This window comes from Vipera ursinii, assembly GCF_947247035.1.
Source record: "Vipera ursinii genome assembly, chromosome: 3".
NCBI lineage: Eukaryota > Metazoa > Chordata > Lepidosauria > Squamata > Viperidae > Vipera > Vipera ursinii.
In genome coordinates, this window is record NC_139516.1 from 18,800,895 (window position 1) to 18,826,024 (window position 25,130).

The window sequence follows — 25,130 nt, forward strand, 5'->3', positions numbered from 1 at the left end:
GTCGTGATCGCACTTATGCAACTCATCATACATTTAAAATTGAGATATAGGTATCTCGAAAGGTCTGAGAGAAATCAAATCAAATATGGTTAGTAACGGACTCCCTTGCTTTTAACTATGTTCCCCTTTCCTTATAAACATCCAAATCCTTCCTCAATTTAGAAAAAGGCACTCCATTTACACAGCCTCGTATCTCTCGCAAAATTCCTTTCTAAGACCTTCCGTTTCTCCCTCCCCTTGCCCCATCCAAGGGAGCGCACGTGTATTTATTTGTGTTTATATGTATATGCACGATTTATGCACCGATTTCCCAGTTCGACCTCCAGGCTTCTTTGGATAGTAGGAAGAAACGCATCCGGCGAAGTTTTATTTTCCTCCCTCCACTTCTCTCCCCCCCGCGTGATGAACTTCTGCAGCGAAGTGAAAAGAAGCGTGAGACCCTCGCCTTTCTCTCTCGGGGGGGGGGGGAAAGAGGGGAAACGAGGTTACGTGATGCTTCAGCACGTCGGGCGCCCGCAAAACCTTAGGTTTAGCAACTCAGCCCGGGCAAGCTTAAGACACCAGCCCGCATTCACACGTTCTCAGGGCCCCTCGCGCGTGGGCTAAAAAAGCCCCGCCCACTCTGGCCACCTTTTCAAGCTCTGCCGTCTGGCGCCCTGCGGCTGCCGCTTGTCTCCTGCCGGGTCGCCCGGCTCTGAAGAGACGGGGATCGGGTAGCGATCAAGCCCGCGGGGATCGCCAAGAGTGGCAGCCCCGCCGCTCCTCCCCTCCCGGAGGCAGCGCCGCCTCTCGCCCCAGGTGGCTCCCGCGAACAGGAAGTCGCCCCTTGCCGAAGCCTCGAACGGGCTTCGCGGTCCGCGAGCGAAGCTGCACCCGTTGCAGGGCCGGGGGCGAGTTGCAGAAGCGGCGAGCGCTCCCAGGTCGCGGGAGCTGCACCTGCGTGTGCAGACGTCTCTTCTGGCCACGTGAGGTGGCGGAGGGAGATTCCAAGGCTCAGGGCAAACGACCCCCCTCCCTCCCTCCCTCCCTCCCTCCCTCCCTGAGAAGTTTAAAGGAAGCGTGCGTTTCATTTTTCGAGTTGCATGGTTCAGACGAGCGGGGACGGGCGGTTATCATTAATTCTTCTTGTGGCGACTGCTTGCGAAGGGGAAGGCAGAGTTGCCTCTCCCGTGTTGTTGTTGTTGTTTTTTTCCTTCTGCCTTCGTCCCCATCAGAGTTGTAAAGAGATCACCCTTAGACGTAGAGATGGCTTCCAGTCCAAACGATTCGGATCCGAACTCCCAGCCAGGGGACGATGATCCCAATCCAAATCTCAGTCCTCAAGAAGAGCTGGACTTCTCGATTTTATTTGATTATGACTATTCGCAGCCAGTAGCAGGTTTGTGACTTCGGATTACTCCTATTCTTAGTAGTATGAATTGATTGCTATCAACCCCTTCGGCTTGATGGATGCTTTTCCAATAGAACTTAGGGGTGTGTTTGGAATGGATGGGGGTTTTCTGAAGGATGGAGGTTCCCAAGGTCCAAGGAATGGTACACGATGTAGCTGGTGTCGTTGGGTGGCCGGGATCAGATCTTGTTTCTTTAGTACTTGGGTTGGAAAAGGTCCCATCAAGAGTTGGACTCGCCTGGCCTTTACAGGAAAAAGTAGTTTTCTGCAATTAACCCTAAAAAGGGCAGCAGGGAAACTTTACAATGTTTGCTGAGCTTAATTAGGATCATCTGCAGTTAGGAAAGTTTACCTTTCTTCCATCAGGCTAAAGTGGGGTTGAAAGTCTGCCTATATCTTTCTGTTTATCTCTAGAGGGATGCATAAGTAGAAGCTCTGATTGCTGATTTTTTAAAGATGGACTAACAGGGAATGGCAGAAAGGGAACTGTCAAGAAAATAAAAATTATAGTAGCAATAGTACTATATCTTAGCACATCAAAGACTCCTCTTTGTCATTTCTGGGTCATGTAGAAAACAGCTTTTTCTTTTCATGGCTTTCTGTTTTATCTGGCAGCATCATCACTTGCACTTGTAATTGTTTGTTCCTAATGCAAAGCACAGATCCAGAGGGTAGGGCCGGAAACGACTCTGAAATTAATTTTGGACAATGGCTTTGGTCAAGCTTGCTAAAATCAGTAGGCTGAGTAGCAGAAGACAAGTCTTTGAAAGCTCTGACTGAAAGCCAGAGTAATGGTAATTTCCTGTAGTATTTGTAAAGCGCTATAAAATGTCATACTATTTCTACTAGCCTCAGGGCTACGATTGCATTGCTCATGTTTTCAAAGTGTATGTCTTTGGAGGTGATAAAATATATCTGATTTTTTGGATGTCCCATAAAAATATCACACCTACTTGTTCATGCATCACGCACCCTTGTTACACGTTGAGAATATCTAAACATCAGGATTCTTGGGACATTTCTTTATTTCATAGTACATAGGTATTTAGCAAATGTCATCTGTGAAAAATCCTCATTTTAATATGTGTTGGCAATTGCAGACAGTGTGAAAAACAAAATCACACGTCCTGATATGAGTTTGCCTCTTAATTAGTCATCGAAGTGGACAATACGGTTTCGTAGTCATCTTCTGAGTGTAGTCAGTTTTCTTTTGGCAGGGTTTTGTGTATCATGTTAACTAACAAATTCTATAGCAAATTGTTTTGAAGTCTTTACTGCTGTCCAACACTGTAAAGGTGCACAGTGTAGTCATCGCTCCTTTCAGTCAGTTGAAGGGCTGCTTTGACCTAGAAAGAGAGAGCAATTGACTTGGATCCCAGGAGTTTTGAATTGCAAGCCATGATACTGTTTGAAAAAGAACAACTGTATGTAATTCAGATATAACCAAAAACAGACATGTGGAAACCTGCAAAGCATTCCCTTCTGCATGCTTCTCAGCTATTTATAAGTACAAATTAAAGCCTTTTCTTTTAAAATTATGACTTCTAATATTTGTGACATTATTGTGATCACATAATTTTAAACAGTTTTGCATTTTCTTATTTAGCAACATACTGCTTGTTTTGCCCCTTTGGGATGGAATATAATCAATAACTGCAGGTAATCTCCATCCCACCCCAGTTTTCTTTAATCTGGTTGCAATAGAACAGCAAGTGTCAAAATTCTCAGCAATCATGGCCAAATAGCCAAAAAAGTGCTAGGCTGGGCCTGTCATGCTTTTTTGAATGATTTTACTGCTGGGGACAGACTTTGTAAATGAGACTGGCATTAGGTGAAAGTTTTCGTTTAGATGGGTTATATCCAGAGGTTTAGATACACAATTTCAATAAATGCAGTCAAACATTCTTGTCAATGAATATATTATTATAGAATGAACAAAGCTTTACTGATTTTTTCTGAATGTGGACAAGAGGAAATATAACCAAGAGTGGTTGATTGTACTTGAGGGTAGACCTACTAAAGTTGCTTTTATGTCACACCTTTTGACAAGTGTGAACATAACTTAGAATGTGTAAAGTGATATAATCTTACACTGCCAAAACCAACTGAGAATATTTTTTCCTGTGAAATATTTCAACAGTAGTTGCTGGTCTACAGAAATTAATACAGTCAATAATTTTACAGCTTTAATGCACAGAGATTCAGTTAAACAACAAACCTAGCCTACTGGTTTATTAAGGGACGTGGTGGCTCAGTGGGTTTAGGGCGCTGAGCTTGTCAATCAGAAGGTCGGCAGTTTGGCGGGTTGAATCCCGAGTGCCGCGTAACAGAGTGAGTGCCTGTTACTTGTCCCAGCTTCTGCCAACGTAGTAGGTCGAAAGCACTTAAAAATGCAAGTAGAAAAATAGGGACCACTATGGTGGGAAGGTAACAGCATTCCGTGCGCCTTTGGTGTCTAGTCATGCCGGCCACATGACCACGGAGACGTCCTCGGACAAGCGCTGGCTCTTCGGCTTTGAAACGGAGATGAGCACCGGCCCCTAGAGTTGGAAACGACTAGCACCTTTACTGGTTTATTACCAAACTTTGGGAAATCTGAGGTTATCTTTGATTCCTAGGTGTAACAGAGGAAAAAAAGTATTTTCTTATTAAAACAACTTGCATTTTAGTGATTATTTTAACCAAAAGCAAAAGTAGAGTTGCAAACTTAAATACCCTTAATAGAAATAAACTTTACTGAATCAGTGAAACTTTAAATGCATGCATTGGATCATGATGGAAATCTCATTTCCCTATCTTTATGGAGGTATCCAATTCTTCATATAACATAAAGAGAACTTGATGTGATCTACAGAAGCATGCTAAAATCTTATTAATCTTATAGTTTAACTATAATATTTTTCAGTTAAATTAGGTTATCAGATCTGCACTACCAACATCGTGACAGCCACAAAACAGTAGAAAAAAGTTAGCTTGTCAGCCCCACTAGATAGATCAGACCAGGAAATCAAATCCACAGGAAGGCTAAAACTAGTTTTACTGAGATTGGCTATACGGTAATAGCTGAATCTTGCAAGTCTGGTTGTGTTTTACCTCTTCCTCCTCCTTGTACTTCAGTGAACCAAGCATCAGCTTGAGCCGCTTCTGAATGTTATCTCATAATTTAGGACTAAAAAATATTTCAGCCCCTTTTGCCTAGGTATTCTGCATATCTCCATCAAGGTCATCTTTCTTACTCTTTGCAGGGTAGGGTTTTTTAATCTTTTTCTGGCATTGATCCATTTGAATGTGATGATCCCCTTCTCTATGAAATTTTAGAAGTTGGTGAAAATGAAGTTGTATTTTTTCCCATTCCAGTTCCTGTATTCTTTGAAACCTATCATGTCTCCTGGGTTAGAATTTTCTGTATCTTTTAGACATCATACAGTGGTTACCTGTATTTTTGCTCGACATGGAAGAGCGTTATGTGGGAATCTAAATGTGGGCTTCTCCAGCATCTTAATAGATAAAAGAAATTTTGAAGAATGCTGCAATGAAAAAAATCATGGTCAGTTATGATACTTTACTATCTCAAGCTGAGTAGCCCTCACAGAGACTAAAAGTTTAACTATTATGATTAGGGTAGTTAAACTTGGTTCAATGTTTTGGTATTATACTGTATTATAAAACCTATTGGATGGATGTGGTGTAGATACACACTCTGCTTAACTTATTTCATAAGTTTATGAGGATACAGTTTGGGCTTTTTGTAGCTACCCTAAGCTTCTCGAGAAAAAGTTTATATGTAGCGCTACCCCTGAAAGAGCCGCTAGAGTCTGGGTTCTTCTGGTTCTCTTGGGCTGGCTGTCAGTCCACAGTGGTCCCTCACTTAGGCACAACTGCTTGGCTGGAACACATGATGGTCAGTCTCTCTCGGCAGTTGGGTCATGTGATGGGGTGGTGCTCAATCTCTTCTCAGCGGGCAGGTCACGTGCAGGGAAAGTGTTCAGATGGCTGATCAGCTCTTCTTCTTTTTCTTCTCTCTCTCCCTCGCCCTCAGGCTTGTCCCACAGAAGCCTCCCATATCCTATTCCCTTCTCTCCTTCAGGCTTGCCCCACAGAAGCCTCCCATATCCTATCCCCTTCTTTCCCTCAGGCTTACCTCCTGAAAGCCTCTCCCATTCTCCCCTATTGTCTCCTCTCCCAGGCTTATCTTCCCCAACCTAGGCCTCAGCAGATTCAACTCCTCCCTGCCCTCTCCTGACTCTTCCCCCAGGCATCTCCCGTACTGTATCTACCCCCAATACATATATATATAGGTAAATGTAAAGGTTCCCCCGCACATGTGTGCTAGTCATTTCCAACTCTAGGGGCCGGTGTTTATCTCCATTTCAAAGCCAAAGAGCCAGCACCTGTCCGAGGACGTCTCCGTGGTCATGTGGCCGGGATGACTAGACGCCAAAGGTGCACGGAATGCTGTTACCTTCCCACCGGAGTGGTCCCTATTTTTCTACTTGCATTTTTACATGCTTTCGAACTGCTAGGTTGGCAGAAGCTGGGATGAGTAACAGGCGCTCACTCTGTTATGCGGCACTCGGGATTCAACGCACCAAACTGCCAACCATCTGATCGACAAGCTCAGCGTCCTAACCCATTGAGCCACCGCCCCTTTTATGTATATTTGTATATGTATGTATATTTATATGTATATATGTATGCAGTAATAGAGTATGGAGTTACATGGCCTTAATAGATGCAAATGTAATCAACCATAATGATCTGGATCAAGCTTGAAATTTAACCTTGACAAAATGAATGCCATAAAGGAAGGGAAGACAGTAAAAGAAATGTCTTTTGGCACCGTGCATTTGAGTTCTTACAAGCTTTAATCATGTGCTTATAGAACCCAGTGCAGCAGCATTTGACTTGTTTGCCATTGCAAATCAAAAGTGAATGAGATTATTGATGTTGTCGCAATACTTTCATTATTGGACAAAGGACTTGCTGGTAGCTTACATGTCCATTTGAAGCTGTGGTCTTGGAGTTGGCTATTGGCTCTCTGAAGAAAATTTTATTGAAGGTAAAAATATACAGTATATTCCTTAGAGAAGAACTGCATGGGAAGAATGCCAATCTTAATGTAATGCATGAAACCCATTGTGTGGATTGCACCTCGTCCTAGTATGGGAATAAAATGGCTACTGAGGCAAGTCTGCTTAGAATAATATTGTTAAAATAATATTTAATATTTAAAATTTATATGTAAAATGCCTAATAATTTTATTCAACCATCAAAGCACTGATGGAAAGTTGGTGTAGCCGAAAAGTGTTTCCTTAAACTCTCTTCTTTCACAAACTGATTGGGTGGTTTGCCTTCCGTGCTATCTATGTCAGATTGCAATCAGGACCATTGTTCTTTTACTGCAAGTCCTCTCTCCTCAGTGGACCTCACCTTTGAGAAAACATGCAAAGGGTTTAGAAAATCTGCAATGCCAATGTTGATTCATTCTAAAAGAATATTGTCCCAAACTTGCTCCTTGTTACATCAGCAAGATGTATGGCACTATGTGGTTTCATGCACATTTTGGGCTCTGACCAGAAAATCTTAGCTCAAACTTCTACTTAAGTCACCAGGGTTGTAGAGTGCTTGGGGCAATCACTTTTCTTTATCCTAGTTGAGATTTTGTGGTCAATATGAGGATAAAGTGGGAGAGGAATGTATCTTGGCTTTAGCTTGGAGGAATGATGGAATTATCATTATAACTTTTCATCCTGTGTGAATGGAGAGTAAAGGATGCCTGAACAGATTTGGAAAGCACTTCCAGAGACTGTTTTCCTTATTCGGAGTGCCTGACTGCCATGATTATTAATTTTTAATATTTTCGAGATGGAAATCATTAGTGTAAGAGAGATCACAACAAAACATATAATCTGGAGGACATTCCTTGCTTACAGAAGACACCATTATGAGTCTGTAAGTAATCCTTTGTACATCAGTGATCTTTAATGTTCTAAGATTAAAGCATGTTTACAAAGAGATGGATTTAACAAAAACAAAAACCTTTAGTCCACATGTTCAAGTGTGCCTGGAAATTGTGGAAGATGACTGTTTTCTCAATTATGTTAGCTTCATTGGAACTGAAAGTAGTTTTGGATGTCCACCAGAAATGCAATTTTAGCCATAGGTCAGGATCCCAAACTTTCTCTTCTTCCCTGTAAACATTCTCAAAAAGTGTCCCAAAGAAATTCCAAAATCAACAGGAAGCAGTAAAGTTATTTCCAGCCTTTAGAAGTAGTTTTCTGTTATCTAATATTACTAAAAATGCTCTGGATTTTTATTGGGGTAATTTAATACATTCAAAAATTCACCAGGAAATATATGCTTGTTATATTTATTTTTATACTGGCCAGTTTTTAAGACTCAAGAGTAGTTTACAACTCAACATATAACATCATCATAAGAAACCCTTAGTTGCCCCAAATTGACATTACTCAAACATCAGTAAACTATAAAAGCAAAACTGTTGCTCAATATACAAAACAAAAATCCAAACTACATAGGTTATAATTAAAAAGTAAATCTAAACAAAAGAGGCTTGACAGCTTTGGAGAAAGCCAAAAGAGATGGTGTCAGGACGACCTTGAGGGCAGATAATTAAACAACATAATGGCCACAAGAGAGATGAACTATCTCTGGCTCCACAATTTATCTCTAGCAGAGTTAGGACTTTTAGCATATGTTCCCTGATGCTTGCACAGTATGGTCAGAATCCATTTGGAGGAAAAATAGATTGTCCTCGACTTACAATCATTGTTTAGCTTTTGTTCAAAGTTGCAATGACGCTGAAAAAGATCCAGGGCTTGCACTTATGACCGTTGCAGCATCCCCACAGTGACATGATCAAACTTTGGGCACTTGGCGACCGGTATGTATTGCAGTGTCCCAGGGTTACACATGATCACCATTTGTAGCCTTCCAATCTGGCTTCCAACAAGCAAAGTCAATGGGGAAAACCAAATACACTTAAATGACCATGTGACTTACTCAACAGCTACAGTGATTTGCTTAATGACCACAGCAAAAAAGATCATAAAATCTGGCACAACATCTGGCTTAGCAACAAAAGTTCCAGTCTCAATTCTGGTTGTAAATCAAGGACTACCTATATTTCCTTGAATAACCAAACCATGCAGAGCTTTGAAAGCAGGACTTTGAATTGGAATAAAAATCCAGAATGCAGGAAAGTTAGTGTTATATTACAGTAGCAGATAGCTATCCTGTTGTGCCAACTGCACTTTCTGTGTGTGTGTGTGGGGGGTGTCTTTAAGGCAGTGCCATGTAGAAGGCTTTGCAGTAGTGTAAACCTGTGATGATGAAAGGATGAGTTATTATTGTTAAGTCTTCTCACTCCAGGAAGGTCTGCAATTGTTTACCAGCTTAGCTGAGCATAGGCTACCCTGCCCACGATTCTAATCACCGTCCCAGTAGCAGCTTTAAATCAAGGAGAATTCCCAAGTTCTCATTCCCAGGAATCCCATCCCATTCAGAACTATTACTGGATTTTGAACAAAGCCAGAGTGTTTCTCGCAGAGATTTAATTTGAGCTTGTTTAACCCATTCAGCCCAACATAGCCTTTTTGCACTATGTCAGGATTTCATTCCTCAGATGGGGCTGTAGGGCTGAGTATCATCAGCATGCTGATGAGACCTTAGCTGACCTCTCCCGGTGGCTTCCTATAGGGAAGAAGTCTGAATTGGCTATGGATCATATGCTTGAGTACGGAACAAACAGTTCTCAGATGCATGTGCTCCTTTAAGCTTACTATCGAGCTCATGGAACTGGCATTTTAAACTATTCCCAATGTTGCAAGAAAACAGTGTGCCCAAGGAGGACTCTGCCTTCTTGGCTTGTTTCAGCTCCCCCCTCCTCTACTTCCTAAGACTTTCTTGACTTTTGTTAAGAAAAATCTGGGATGAGAGAGGAGGGGAAAAGGAAAAGGTATCAAAGTGAGAGGAAAGTTTGATTTTTACTGCCCTCGATCTGCAACCCAGATTTTTTTTTTTGTGAGAGTTCTTCCGGCTTTCTCCTGGATGTAGTGCTCTGATTGGAAAGAAAGGGTGAGAGTATCTCCCATGCATGAGCATGATTCTAACCCTCAATCAGCTGGGAAATTGAGGAACATCTATTAAAACTGCAGTGTAAAAGAAAAATGTAACAAGAAGAAAAAAGTAGCAATCAGCAGTTAATAACATCAACGACCAGTGGAATTTCAGGGAACAATGTTTAATCAATTAATAGTATTCATTAGGTTTAATGAATTAGGTTTAACCATTAATTTAACAACTATAGTGATTCCTTTAACAACTGTGGCGAGAAACGTCATAAAATGGGACAAAACTCACTTAACAAATGTCTCACTTAGCAATAGAAATTTTGGGCTCCATTGTGGTCACAAGTTGAGAACTACCTGTAATAGAATCATGATGAGCCTAGTCTATTAAGCCCAATAAATACTTCAATAAATAAATTGAAGTCTGGATTGTTAGAGAATAGTAGTGTTTGCAATGAGCTTGTTTTAGAGGTTTGCATGGAGACTGCTTTCAATTAGTCCTATACAGTACCTACATTATGAATTAGAGAAAACCATTGCTGAAGTGCATCCAGCTGCACACTAATTTGTTGCACACTAACTGGCACAATCTGAAATTGCCATTTTAGTCAGGATGGAATAAAGAAAAAAAGTTTATTCCTCTGTGTTCAATAAGCTGTTGGCCGGTCTTCCCGTCTTCTCAGGAGAGGCCTTCCAGCACAACAACAGTAGTCTGCATGAAGCCATGTGTAGGCTGGCATGATTAGCAGCTGGGTTTATTAATTACAGGCTCCTAGGTTTGGTGGGCATGGAGTCTGGATTGGAAGATTTATATTGGACCAAATTGGATTACTTAATATTAAAATCAGGAACTGCAGATTTTGTGCTAACTTTGTCTATTCAATAGTGGGCTGGCAATATACCATCATGGATGTTTCTGTGACTACAGACTATAATGTCACAAACACATGTATTGCAGCATACCAGCTTAGACAGTGGCAAGGCTTTGGGGATGTATCTCCCCCCACCCCGCTTTGAAAAAAACCTCCCATCCCTAAGAGCTGAAAGATGTGGTGACTGTGAATATCAGTTTCCTCCTCAAATCTAAGCTGAGCCAATATACCCGGTGGAATCCAAAGAGTTTACTGTGTTCTTTTGCAGGCCTAATTTCAGCATTTCAGAAAAATGCATTCAGACCTCATTTGTGTCCCTTAAAGGGAGCCACGTTCATGCAAAATTGGCAGCGGCCAGAAGCCGCAACCACCGCGGGAACTCTGAGTCCCCACCTTTCGGCAGCCTGCATGGCCAAGCGCAATCCGGCTTTGAGATAGCATTTGCAGACGGAGCAGCCGCCGCGTCTGGAGCCAAGCCCCGCCCAGGAGGTGGTTGGCCAGGCGGGTCCGGAAGACGCGCTAGAGAGCCGGGCTTGGGGCGGCCATGCCGAGGCCGGCTGGCGAGGGCCGCTGCATGGTCTGTGGGCAAGAGGGGCGCCAAGTACCGCTGTTCTGCACTCTGTGACCGGGCAAGCGATTCTTCCGGTCGGCGTGGGTCAGGCGGTGCCTCGGCAGGAGCAAAGGTGCTCCCTTCCTACTGTCGAGCAGCGCGCCTCTGGGGACCGCCTGCCCCTCCTCTTTTCGGGGACCTGACAGCCAGCATTGGAAGCGCCAGCATGGCCAGTCCTACAGAGAGCAACAGCGGCGGCTGCAGTAGCCGCCCCAGGAGCTGACAAGAGTTTGCCCTCCATCACCCGTTCGCCATTGGCCGCTTAACCACGGGTCGCCATTGCCTACCTCCATTCACCCAGCGATCCCGCCGTCCATCAGAAAAGAGAAAAGATCAGAGAGGTGAATAGTATTTTTTGGCGTATAAGACGACTGGGTGTATAAGACGACCCCCAACTTTTGAGAAGATTTTCATGGGTTAAAAAGTCGTCTTATACGCCTGAAAATACAGTACTATACACATAGTCCTTGACTTACATCTATTTAATGATCATTCAAAGTTACGGTCATTTCAGAAAAAGTTATTGATGACCTGTTCCCACACTTATGACCATCTCCTTCTCTCTCTCTCAAACACACAAGCACACAAACACACACAGTCATGTGATTGCAGTTTGGATGCTTGGCAACTGGCTCATATTTACAACTGGTTGTAGTATTCTGTGGTCATGTGACTGCAATTTGCAACCTTCCTAGCCGGCTTCTGATGAAAAAAGTCAGTTGGGGAAACAACAGCCACAGTGATTCACTTTATGACCACTGTAAAAATGGTTATAAAATTGGATCCAGTGATGCAATGACTTACGACTGCACTGACTTACAATGGAAATTCTGTTCATAATTGTGACCCTATATCAAGGACTAGTTGTAATTTTATATTAATACATGAAGAACTGTCAGGCTTTTAGCTCAAGAACAATCCAGCCAAATAGATTATTCATGGCTGTTTATGGATCTTTCATGTCTAAATTGCTACGATCTTAAGCATGTTTTGTAACAAGCCAGAAAATCAGTTCAGATAGGACAAGCATGATGTCAGATCCCCAAACCCTTTTTGCTTTCCCTTGTTCTTGTTTAGGGCCTGCCATTCTGCTGGGGGGGGGACTTGAATGGGATAACTTTCACTTTCTACCCTTCCTTTCCTGTCTCTATCCATTTGACAGAAGAATGTGTCTCCCTTATCAGGGAGACAGTTACAGAGAAATGAAACTGGAAAAGACATTGAGATGTGCTCCAACTTGTGCTAGTTACCCACACATCGTGCCACCTGTGGATTGGCTGGATTTCAAATGAACATTATGACTTTGTGGGAGGAGGAAGATTGCTAGTTTAACTATACCGTTTGAGTGGGATTTTCCCCAGATCTCATCTTGGCTTTCTTACTGTCACTAGCCCCTAATAAAAGTTAGTTTTGAGACAATGCCCGTTTCAAGAATTCTGCTTTCTTGGGTGCTTAGCTGAGGTGGGTCCTTACATATGATTCTGTGTCACATGTGAGTTTAAAGATAGGATTAATTTAAAATACGAATATATTTGGCCTTCTCACAAGAATTTGATCTTTGATTTTATGACCTTTTTTATCAAGATTGTTAAAGCGAATCATTGAATTTTTAAGTGAATCACATAGTCATTAAGCAAATCCAGTCTCCCTGCCCTATTGACTTTACTTATCAGAAGCCAGCTGGAAAGGTTTCCAATGGCTATCACAACTGGTATTCGAATCATGTGGAGACACTGCAGTGATCGTAAGTGCAAGTACCGGTCGTAAGTTGCTTTTTTCATTGCTGTTGTAACATCTAAATTAATGGTTGTAAGCCGAGGACTATCTATATATTAATACGGCTATCATGTTAAGTTATACTTTGTTTTAATTAAAGTTCATTGTATAGGCCACAGTGCCTGGATCCTATGGCGATCTAGACTCAAAAAAGCAACCCCATGGCTCAATGTGATACATGAAGCCAGCCACTGTCTCTTAATTTGGTTCTGTCTATATTCCACAAAGCTAGGATGGAAACACAGTCCTCCAGCTAGTGATGAAAGATGCTTAGATATTTGGGTAATCAATATCCTGACTATAATTTGAAAGTAGTATTTAATAAGGTCTTGAGAATTTCATGATGACATTTCATCCTTTTTCTGGCACCACTTTAGACTGTTTTCCTGCTGTCACATGAAGAATGCAATTGGAAATATATAAGATCTAAAAGATCTTTACAAATATTACATGGATACCTTATTATTGGTGACTGGTTAGATAAATTCCCCTACTGCTGTCTGATGGAAAGAAACCACCCATTGTTTGAAATTATATATGGAACTGTGCAAAGTTTGAGCTTTATGGCCACATAGCCATTCTTTTGTTTGGCTGCTATGTATCTGCCAAAGGTTTTATTCAACTGAATGTTTTAAATATTTAAAAGCATATATTGCCCTAATTTTTAAAGGTGCACATTTTGCATGAAAAAAATAGTTTCCCTGGATTCTACATTTTTCAGTAGAAAATTCTTTAAATGATCTTTTGGTTTGTGAAAGATAAAGCCATTTGTTTTTTTTTTTTATAAATTCTCAGTTTTAAAAATCCTTGAATTCTAATAACATTTTTAAAGATACAATAGAAAAACTCAATACAGATAGAATTTTCTGTTACAAAAGGGTCATATTTGAATGGGTGTTCTGATGATCGAATTTTTTTATTGGTCTGCAATAAAAAAAAGAAACGTCTATAGTAGAACAATAATTAAGTTGAGAAATCCCTAGGGATTGAGGCAGCTGTAAAATTTAACAAAGAAAACAAAGAAGTTGCTAAGTTACAGTGTTTTATTCTTGCATACTTTTGAATAATAACTCTTTATTAGGGAATACTCTTAAAAATAGTAGGTAGTTTAAAAATATATGTAAACTTTAATTTTAACTATATTTGAGATTTTTATCTATTTTATTTATTAGCTTTATATACCATCTTTGCTTCAGAAGTTCAAGGCAGCATTTCCCTAATTTGTTTCACACAAGTACAACCTTGTAGGAGAAGTTGGGCTAATAGCAAATAGCAAATCTCAGTATCTAGGTAAAATGATTATTGAAAATGAATGAGAAATTTTGAGATGTGCAAATGCTAGTAGAAAGATAATAGTATGTGGACTGTTATAATAAATTAATGGTTGCCCAAAGAAGCAAAAATAGCCAGGTGTTTGTTTACTCACTTTTTCATATAACAACAACAACAACAAATTATTATTATTATTATTATTATTATTATTATTATTATTATTATTGTTGTTGTTGTTGTTGTTGTTGTTGTTGTTGTTATTATTATTATTATTATTATTATTATTTGGAAGGAACCTTGGAGGTCATCTAGTCCATCCCCCTGCTCAGGCAGGAAACTCTATATCATTTCAGACAAATGGCAGTCCAGTCTCTTCTTAAAAACTTCCAGTGTTGGAGCACTCACAACTTCTGGAGGCAGGTTGTTCCACTGGTTAATTGTTCTAACTGTCAGGAAATTTCTCCTTAGTTCTAGGTTGCTTATCTCTTTGATTACTTTCTATATGGAAGTAAAAGTTTAGTATGTCAGGAGAAGTGTAGTAAGTTGAATGTAGAATGAACTTAAGAAGGGTGCATGGTAAAACAAGAGACAAGGACAAGAATGTGTCAAGGTAATTATGATTTAGAAGTGATAGAAGGGGGTAGTATCCCTTTAAGAGACTGTGTCTGAGGAGAATAGCAGTTGGAACCTGCTTGCTCACTTCATCCCTTTGAATATAACTTATAATATAATATAATCTTGTATTCTGTATGCTCCCTGAATGTTGTTTCATATTGTATATTAAACCACAGTTCTTTTAACAAACCCCTGTCAGATGTTTATGCTCCTGTGTTATCACAAGAAGAAAATAAGAAAAATGCAGCGATAATTTATATTTTAAACAACAGAATGAATGTTGAATAAATGCCTGTGGCGATTCTCAGTCATCCAGGTCCTGGTTGTCTCAAAGGTGTTTTTCAAAAGGCAGCTGGACTTTCTTTGCTTTTTCCTTGAAAATGTTTTACTTCTCATCCATGAAGCTTCTTCAGTTCTGACTGAATGGGGGCGGGGAATGGAAAGATCTGGTGGTTAGCAATCTGAAAGTCATTGTTAGTCCTCTGAGAGACAGGAGATAGGGTAGTGTCCTATCTCGTATCACTCACACCACTTATATCCTGGCTACAACCAAGAAAGTCCGGTTGCCTTTTGAAAAGCAGCTTTGGGCCAAGTGTTGAATTACTGAGAAGTGGACAAAAAAAGAGGTTCACCAGCATGAAAGAAATCTGTTAAAAGTGGTTTGGTCATATAGGCAGAACAACTGAAGGTTGCATACAAAAGAAGATGCATGAAGGAAGAGTGGGTGGTTTGAGAGGAAGAGGAAGGCTGAGAAAGTTGGGGTTGAAATAGCTGAAAAGACAGGTAAGAAGTGTAAAAAAGAACACAACATATGGATATGAGGGAAGCTGTAACAACTGGCAAGAATAGAAAAAATATGGAGAGGAACAGTGAATGGTGCTGAAGCTTATCTGCTCCTTTACTCCTTTTCTGCTGTCTGCCAACCATTCCATTCTCTAAAAGGGAATAGTGTGATGGACATATACAGTAAGCATGTAATTGTATTATTAAATATGCCATACTAAGTTAGCTGAGGGAATGTCTTTCATTTTAGGAACTGGACAGTTGTTAAATTGGAAGAGCAAACCCTCCTTGGTGGCTTGGCTCTTGATATCGTTGCCTGACACATTACAAAGGGACTTGTCTCGCATTGCTCTCCTGTGATGGAAAGCACTACTGTGTGAGTTGAGTTTGGCCCCCTTCTTTGGCATTTAGCAATCATGTACCTGTAGCATTTGTCATAAACACCTTAAATTAAATATAATCGAGTATTGGTTTACTGTTTATAGTGTTGGTCTGCTGACTTTCTAATGCAATACAACAACCAGGATGCTAGAAAATTATGAAGTAAACATGCTTGTTTGTTTGTTTGTTTGTACGTTTGTTCCTAGGTCTGGGTGTATCATATCATTTTCCTTCTTTTAGAAATTGAGTAGTAGGGACATTTCAACATTGTGTTGCACTCAGATTGGAATCTGGGAGATTTGCAGCTAGTATCTGGTTGTGCCTAGGTAGACAAAAATTAGGTGAGCCAGACACAGAAAACATGACCAACAATGGCCTGAAGATTGAAGACTGCTACCCAAATAAACAGTGGTCAGTGGCCTACCAAAGATGGGGTTGGAAGCAGGCTGTCATGGATGCACGCAGTAAGAGAAGTCTATCTGGAGGGTCAGAACTGAATGTGGAGTCGCATTGCTGCTGCCAGTGCATCAGTCAGCTGTTTGGCATTTGGTGGCATGGTGCCATAACAAAGGTAGAACAGAGCAGGCTGGGTATGGTTGGACCAGCCTGTATCCTGCAACTGTCACTTGCTCTCTGAGCCACACCAAGTGTGCTCTTGCCAATAGTCATAGCAAAAACATGATCAGAAGGTAGCTGACGGTGAAATACTGGAGTGGATAGATGAAATATTTCAAAGCCAATGCGATACTCTGTGTACAGTGGTGGCACATTTCTTTTCATTCTCTGGCTCTTACTCGGAGAGTGCCCAGTGGGCTTCTACTCTGAGAAGGCTGACCTGCTGCCTTATGCATGCAATTGATGTCTGTGTATAATGCGACCTTTTCCCAAAACGCTATTGCTAATGCCTTCTTGTTAACCCAGGATTGCTCAGCTTCTGCAGTGGTATGTCTAGTCTTAAAAGCGACCCTTCTTTTTCCAGAAGAACCGACTCCTTCACATAAAATCATCAGCCCACCCACTGGAGTTACTTACCCTCATGACGATGTCTCGGATTATGGCCTCAAGCCGTACCCCTTCGCTTTGTCTAGCCTTTCGGCAGATCACATGGGCAGATATGGACAGCCAAATAGCATAGGGTCAAAATGCTACTTGGACCCTCTCAAGGCTGCAGGTCCCCCTACTTTGAGCCCTAGGATTGAGATAACACCATCTTATGAACTGATTCACTCAGGGGGGCCCTTCAGCAGCAGAGACACAGATCTATTGGTAGAGCATCAGTCCAGCTCAGCTACTGCTAGCCCAAGGTTTACCCTGCCAGTCCCTGGCTTTGAGAGCTACCGAGAACCGCTGTGCCTGAGCCCTCCTAGCAGTGGCTCCTCTGCAAGCTTCATTTCAGAGACTAATTTCTCTCCTTACACTTCACCATGCGTTTCACCAAATAATGGCCCTAGTGATGACCTTTGTCCACAGTTTCAAAACACCCATGCTCATTATTCCCCTAGAACCTCGCCAATAATGTCCCCACAAGCAACTGTTGTGGAAGATACCTGCTTGGGGCCACGTTCACCATCACCACGTCCCAACTCAAGGTCGTCATCGCCAGGGGCAAAGCGGAGGTACTCTTGCACTGAGCTGTACGGGAGTCAGCACCCACACTCTTCTCCACGGCAGTCGAGGACCCCTTCTCCACAGGCCTCTCCCCACATCTCCTTGAGAGAAGACGGAGCCACAGTCACTTACACCCAGCTGTCCACCTCATCAAGTCTCATGGATGCAATGAACAATCTCACCACTGATCCTTCCTGCGGAGTTCCCACAAAAATATGGAGGACCACCCCAGATCCTTCGCCAGTGGCTTCCCACAAAGCCAGTATGCCATGTCACGTGCTTCAGCCGATCGAATACATTGGGTCCTGTGAGCAGGACAACCGAAGGAACCCCCCACCAGATTCAATCCTTTTAGTGCCGCCATCTTGGCCAAAGCAGCTAATGCCTGCGATACCAATCTGCAGGTGAGTAGATGTCTTGCACATATATGGAGTTCTATAGAATGTATAGAATTTGTCTTATAGATATGTGCATATCTGCGAGACAGATTGCATATAATAGAGGAGGATTTCTTTTAATGAGTTATTGTTGACTCTCCTGTTCTTTTTCTCCCAAGCTGCCCTGGATATTCTTCTGTTGGAGATAACAGCAAATGCATGTTCCCCCAGCAAATCAAAGTGCATAATATTGGAGGAGGGCAAAATCATTACAGGGTAGAAAGCAGCATAATTTGTTCCTCCTTCTTGACAAGGAGACAGCTAATCATTTTCTATCTTTCATTACATTCTAAACATCTGCATTTACCTATATTTACACACAATGATGATTGAATGGCTACTGAAGATGCTCTGCATTGTCAGTGTGGAAATAATCTAGTCAGAGAAAGAAAAGGATGATTTTGGAAGTCCAGCATAGCCTTTAATATGAAGTATTGATTGATTATTCAAATTTATATAGCCATCCATCTCATATGTATGACTATGGGTGGCTTACAAAAAATCAAAACAAATATAAAAACAAGAAATAAAACCCAATACAATTTAAAAAAACAGAAAAGAACAATATAAAAGCATATAGAAAACATAATGAAATACATAAAACTCACAACCAAGGTAATCCCATTCATCAAAATAACTACTACTGCATCAGCTCTGCCATGCTCCTGGATCTCAATGCCAGTTAGCAAAACTTGTGAGTTCCTTCAGGGCCTTGTGAATAGCCAGGAAGGTTGGGGTCAATCTTTCTTTCATAATCATTGATTCTTCTTGAATTAATTGCCACTGGTTCTTATCCTAGTTAGTAACTGTTTGCAAATTATGAGGCAAAGAATCCACCCCACTGATGTGAGTTGGGCAAAAAAGCATTTTTAATTGTTCTCCATCTCTGGCCAATCAGTGGTTGATCCAGTCCTCTTGTATTTTGAAAAAGAAACATGATTTCCAGTTTAATTTAATTTAATTTATTAATATTTCTATACCGCCCTTCTCCCGAAGGACTCAGGGCGGTGTTGTTTGGATCATTATTGTGCAGCTTGTCTTTGTTATGTGAGTATTGAGTTAAGCTTCTTTTCTTTCATAACTTAAACCCAAACTTTCTTTTCCCCAGCATTCCTGTTCAGTCTCTTCCACCTCTTGAGTGGCCACTTTCCAGCCATTCGGGCTCCTATGAATTACAGATTGAGGTGCAACCCAAACCTCACCATCGTGCTCATTATGAGACGGAAGGGAGCCGAGGGGCAGTCAAAGCACCAACAGGGGGACATCCTGTGGTTCAGGTATGTTGTATTTTGTATGGCATATTTTACAGTGCAGTGGGTATATGGATCCCAGAAAGGCAAGGGTACTGAGCTTAAATGGACTCCAGAAGATGGTAGAGGACAGGAAGGCCTGGAGGAACGTTGTCCATAGAGTCGCGATGGGTTGGACATGACTTCACAGCTAACAACAGCAACAACATCCCTAGTCTAATGAAGAGAAGGACTAGGGGTGACATGATAGCAGTCTTGCAGCCCTTGAGGGACTGCCACAGATAAGAAGGGCTCAACTTAGTCTCCAAAGCACTTGATGGCAAGATAAGAAGTAATGGGTGGGAGATCCTTAAAGACAGATCCAACCTAGAACTAAGGAAAAATATGTGTACAAATAATCAGAGGAATAGGTTGCCTCCAGAAGTTGTGGGTGCTCTATCATTGGAGTTTGGAGACTGGACAGCCATTTGTCAGGAATGGTATAGGGAGCAGGGAAGTTGGACTAGAAGACCTCCAAAATCCCTTCCAACCCTATTATTCTATATTCTATTTTGTTTGAGTTAGGAGATAAGATGGAGGAACCCCTGCTTCTGTCTCCTTAACCTCTCCTTAAGTATATTTTTCTCAGTCTCTGGTCTTTCAGTAGGAGATATCAGATATAAGCCAAGCTTCTTCAAGTCTCACTTGACAAGTAGATCAAATGATGCCATGCCAGTTCTAGCACCCTTGATCATTTTGCATCAAAATTTGCTATTTTACAACATCCAGGTCTCTTGATAATAAAACATAGCTCAATCACAGTGTTTTTCAAACTTGGCAACTTTTAAGATGTGCAGACTTCAATTCCCATGGTGGCTGGGGAATTCTGGGAGCTGAAGTCCACACATGTATAGAAAGAAGTATAGAATAAAATAACAGAGTTGGAAGGGATCTTACAGGTCATCTAGTCCAACCCACTGCTTAAGCAGGAAACCCTATACCATTTCTGACAGATGGCCATCCAGTCTCTTCTTGAAAGGTTACAGTGATGAAGCACCCACAACATCTGAAGTCAAACTGTTCCAATGGTTGATTGTTCTCACTGTCAGAAGATTTTTCCTTTTTTCTAGATTGAATCTCCTTGATTAGTTTCCACCCATTGTTCCTTGTCTGGCTTTCAAGTGCTTTGGAAAACAAGTTGACCCCCCTCCTGTCTCTGACAGCCCCTCAAATATTGGATCACTGTTATCATGTCACCCCGGTCTTTCTCTTCACTAGACTTGCCAGGCCCAGTTCCTGCAACCATTCTTCATATGTTTTAGCTTCCAGTCACCTAATCATCTTTGTTGCTCTTCTCTGCACTCTTTCTAGAGTCTCAACATCTTTTTTATAGTGTGGTGACCAAAACTGGATGCAGTATTCTAGCTGTGGTCTTACTAAGACCTTATAACAGGGGTGTCAAACTCGCAATGTCATGTGACGTGTCACCATGTATCACAACTTTTTTGCCATTGCCGGCAATGGGGTGGGCGCGGTTTCACTATGATGCATCTGGCCCACGGGCCAGTAGTTTGACACACTTGCCTTATAGAATGGTATGTGGTACCTCACATGATCTTGATTGAATCCCTCTGTTAATGCAACTTAGGATTGCATTGGCTTTTTTGGCTGCTGCCACACATTGCTGGATCATATGTAATTGGTTGTCTACTAGACTAAGACTGTTAAAGTTGGTGTATGTTTATCCTGTGTTTCTTTTTTTATATAAATAATTCAAGTAGCGAACATTCCTAATATTCCTTCCTCTAATATTCCTAATATTCCTAATATTCCTTCCCCACAACAATCCTGTGAGGTGGTTGGACTGAGAGACTGTCCCATCCAGCTAGCTTTCATACCTAAGGCAAGATGAAAACTCAGTCTCTCAGGTTTCTAGCCTGGTACCCTAACCACTAGGTCAGACTGGTTTCAGAGAAGGTCAATGTCAACGCTGCTAACATCGGATGTTTTTGCATTGACAACAGATGGAGATGTAGCCATTTTCGCTTTTAGAGTTAGATGATGCTGAAGAGGGGGGGAATGTGCATGAGAGTCCAGCTAGACATAATAACACTGAACCTAGCATGAGAACCAAGGTTGTTGAAATAAGAGATGATAAAGAATTGGAGGGCTGGAGAGCTGGAGGGGAAACCTGTGCTTCCAACTAATTGGGTAATGTGGTTTATGACTGTTAATTGGAGGAGGGAATTGTGCTTTGAAACACAATTCAGGTTTTGGCTTTGATTATGTTAGTGCTATATGAATAAAGATTCTTTAAAGTAAACAATGCCTCGAAGTTCTTTGAAGAGTTCCATCTGTTGGAACCATGACAGTCAAGTTTGAAAAATACTGTTCTGTTAGTCTGGAAAAACAGAGAATTATTGTTTGAAAACAGAAGTTGGCAACTCACTCAAGCCTGTAGCTCCTTTTTTCTGCTGTCCTCTCATGCTAAAGAGATTGAATTGTATTTTTGCTTCTCTGGAAGCAAAAGGCCCATACTTCTACTGGTAAATTGTTCTGTTCTGGCTGCTTATATAGCTTAAAAGCTCAGTTCCAAAAGATGCCATCTTATGCACAGATAAATAAGGCTTTTGTTTTCATGTAATAAGCACATTTTGTAATTGGGAGGGAAGACAAAAAAGGGACATTTCCTAGGGCTACAGAAAAGAACAGGCTGTAAATGTATCAGCTGAATCAATTTTTAATTGATAAGGCTAAAGAGATACCGCCTAACATCCTAAGCTGGCCCTTAACATTTGAACCATTTTGAAATTTGGTAGAAAGCTTTGCAAAAAAACCCAATAATTTTGTTTCTAGTGGAATTGACTATGGAAGTAAAATTGGACAAATTTCCTTTTCTAGGATGGTTTTTTTTTAAAAAATTCCATTTATACCCCGCCCTTCTCCGAAGACTCAGGGCGGCTTACAAGCTTAGCAGTAGCCTTCATTCTATGTATATGCCTGCTTATTAGGGCTTCCGCCCCCCCCCCAGAGGCATTATTACAAAATCAGCTTAATTGCCCCCAACAATCTGGGTCCTCATTTTACCTACCTCAGAAGGATGGAAGGCTGAGTCAACCTTGAGCCTGGTGGGATGCGAACCTGCACTGATTGCAGGCAGCTGGTGTTACTTAAGGAGGCATTAACCCACTGCTCCACCAAGGCTCTTATTTGGTTTGGTTTGGTTATTTGGTTTGCACTGCAGTGTAGATATATAGTGTAAATATAAATCAAAATCATGTGAAGTATTAGTACCATTTTATAAAACCTTCGTAAGACCACAACTGGAGGTAGTGCATCCAGTTTTGGTCACCCCATAACAAAAAAGATTTTGACACTTTTGAAAAACTGCAGACAAGGGCAACTAAGATGATTAAAGGCCTGGAGAGTAAAACATATGAAAAACATTTGCAGGATTTGGGTATGGCTAGTCTAGAGAAAAGTAGGACTACGTGTGACATGATAGCAGTGTTCAAATATTTGAGGGGCTGCACAAAGAAGAGGGGGTGTCAACTTATTTTCCAAAGCACCAGAAACAAGACAGGAAACAATGGGTGGTAACTAATCAAGGAGAGAATCGACCCAGAACTAAGGAGAAACTTCCTAACAGTGAGAACAATTAACCAGTGGAACAGCTTGCCTTCAGAAGTTGTGGGTGCTTCTTCACTGGAAGTTTATAAGAAGAGACTGGACAGCCACTTATCTGAAAAGATATCGGGTCTTCTGCTTGAGCAGAGGGTTGGACTAGAAGACCTCCAAGGTCCCTTCCAGCTCTATTCTGATTAAATATTTTGCTGGAGACATGTGGACTGAAGCACCTTCTTGCCTTTTGTACAACAGCTGCCATAAATCAAGCAGCCAGTTCGGTGTTTATTGGCCATACTGTTTCTTTCTCCTGTAATACTTTTGTTATGTGATGCCAATATAAGATCTCTTCATTGGCATGGTTAGAATTGTGATAAGGAAAAGAAGGTCAATTGAAGCCTGCCACAGTTGGCATTTGGTTCAGTGAGGTTTTTGATGGCATGTTGTAAACTTTATGCTGTTGTAAAGATACAGCGGCATAGGCTAATTGGGTTCATGAATTCGTAAGAGAAAGGTGAATGAGTTGGAGCAGATTTTGCTGATTTTTCTGCACGTTAGACTAAAGCCACGGATAACACAGGACATTTTAAAAACAAGGATAGAAAGCTGCTTCCCTTCCCACTTATTAAATTTATATCCATCTTTTCCACCAAAATGAACACAGTAGGCTTCTATCAATGATACAAAAGTCTAAACTTTGAAAACAGGCAAATAAATTTCCCATTAAATACAGTTCAATCAAAAACAAATAAACCATATGCACCAATTAAAACCTGTGTCAATAGACAAGTCGAAGTGTGTGTCCAGAAGTCTGTCTGGATAAACATGTCCCTAGAGAGGACTTAGACTTTGCTATCTGATCAACCTAGAGTCTAAACAGTATGAACAGTAGGTAGGGATGATGGAGATTGCAGTCAGACGATAATTGGAAAGTCGCAGATGATTCCATCCTGTTTTAAAATATTCTCTTGCCTTTTTTACAGTTGTGTAAATGAAAGCCAGTTTTGCTGGATAAGTCAAGTTTATTCTAAGTGGTAGTTGGAATTAAAATATGAGATCTCTGTACTGAATAATGTGTTATCACTGGGATCCAAAGCAGAAACATTAAATGTGTTGATTTCTCCAAGGCTTTTTTTTCAGTGATGAAGAAGCAAATGTACTTAATAGAGATGAAACTTTAGATCTCCTTTTGAGAAAAAAATATTCCAGGGGAATTCTGGTTCTTTTGTCTTCCCTTCTCTGGTATATGTATCTGGTTAATACATACTAAAGTCTGTCTGTGATACTGTCATAAAATGGACGGGATGGAAGAGATCTTAGAGATCATCTAGTCTCACCTTCTGTCCTGTCCATGGATGCTTTACTGCAAGCAAGAATTACTTTTTTTTTGATAGAGGAGTATATATTCTGGTACTATAGGTAGTCCTCAACTTACAACAGTTCATTTAGCAACTATTCAAAGTTACAATGGCACTGAAACTTATGTTTGTTTTTCGCACTTATGACCATTGCAGCATCCTCATGGTCATCTGATCAAAATTCAGAGGCTTGGCAACTGACTCATATTTGTGATGGTTGCAGTGTCCCAAGGTCATGTGATCACCTTTTGTGACCTTCTGACAAACAAAGTCAGGGGAAGCCTGATTCCCTTAACCATGTTACTAACTTAACAACTGCAGTGATTCTCTTAACAACTATGGCAAGAAAGGTCATAAAGTGGGGCAGATTTCACTTAACAAATGTTTTGCCTAGCAACAGAAATTTTAGGCTCAATTGTGGTCGTAAGTCGAGGACTACCTGTATAGTAAGAGCTGAAGCAGCACTGATATTTTAGCTCAGCCTGATGCCAGTTCTAATCAAATAAGCTAAAAAAATGTTCAGAGAAGAAAAGATGGGTAGATTAGCTTTTTGTGGTCTACTAAGAAAGTTTTAATTGGAATTGCTGGTTTGACAAAATGATTATGAGTGTGGTGTGTGGGTCAGTACGCCTCAATGTGTCCTTTAAGTATGTGGCTAAGTACACACTGTTTCGGTTTGAACCACAAACCAAACCAAACTAAAATGGGATGCAGAGAATAGTAGGATCCCAGTTGCTAACTTTGTGCAAATCAGGCCTGACTATTAAGCCACAATACAGTGCAGACTAGTGGCTGAGTTTCTGCAACATTTCAGTTCTAAAACTGGGTTAACTTGGTTTTAGGTTTTAATAACATGGTTTTAGAGGTTAGATTGTTGTATGAACCCAGCCACCATCTCTACATTAAGCCTACACCATTCCAACTACTTCCTTAGTTCTAAAGAAGAAAAAGGAAGAAGCTTCTGAGAAAAGGTAGGAAAGTCCTAAGTGTTCCACAGATAACACCTCTGACTAATATATTCCCTTATATATTCCCCAACTCATATACGCTTCATATATTCTTGCTTTGAATTTTTCCAAACAAT

At 41.0% G+C, this 25,130-nt stretch overlaps 1 protein-coding gene across 2 annotated transcripts in view; it reads left to right on the forward strand.

Moving 5' to 3' along the window:
• Window positions 1–759: 759 nt before the first annotated feature.
• The window catches only part of NFATC2 (nuclear factor of activated T cells 2), a 153,557-nt gene continuing 129,186 nt past the window's right edge, over window positions 760–25,130 (forward strand). Inside the window, exons 1-3 of one of the 2 annotated variants that reach the window (XM_083357419.1) lie at window positions 760–1,378; window positions 16,770–17,802; window positions 18,944–19,112. In XM_083357419.1, the coding sequence (XP_083213545.1) occupies window positions 1,246–1,378; window positions 16,770–17,802; window positions 18,944–19,112 (1,335 nt within the window). In that variant the 5' untranslated portion in view covers window positions 760–1,245. The remainder of the gene's footprint in view (window positions 1,379–16,769; window positions 17,803–18,943; window positions 19,113–25,130) is intronic. The other variant, XM_083357420.1, reaches the window with a different exon arrangement.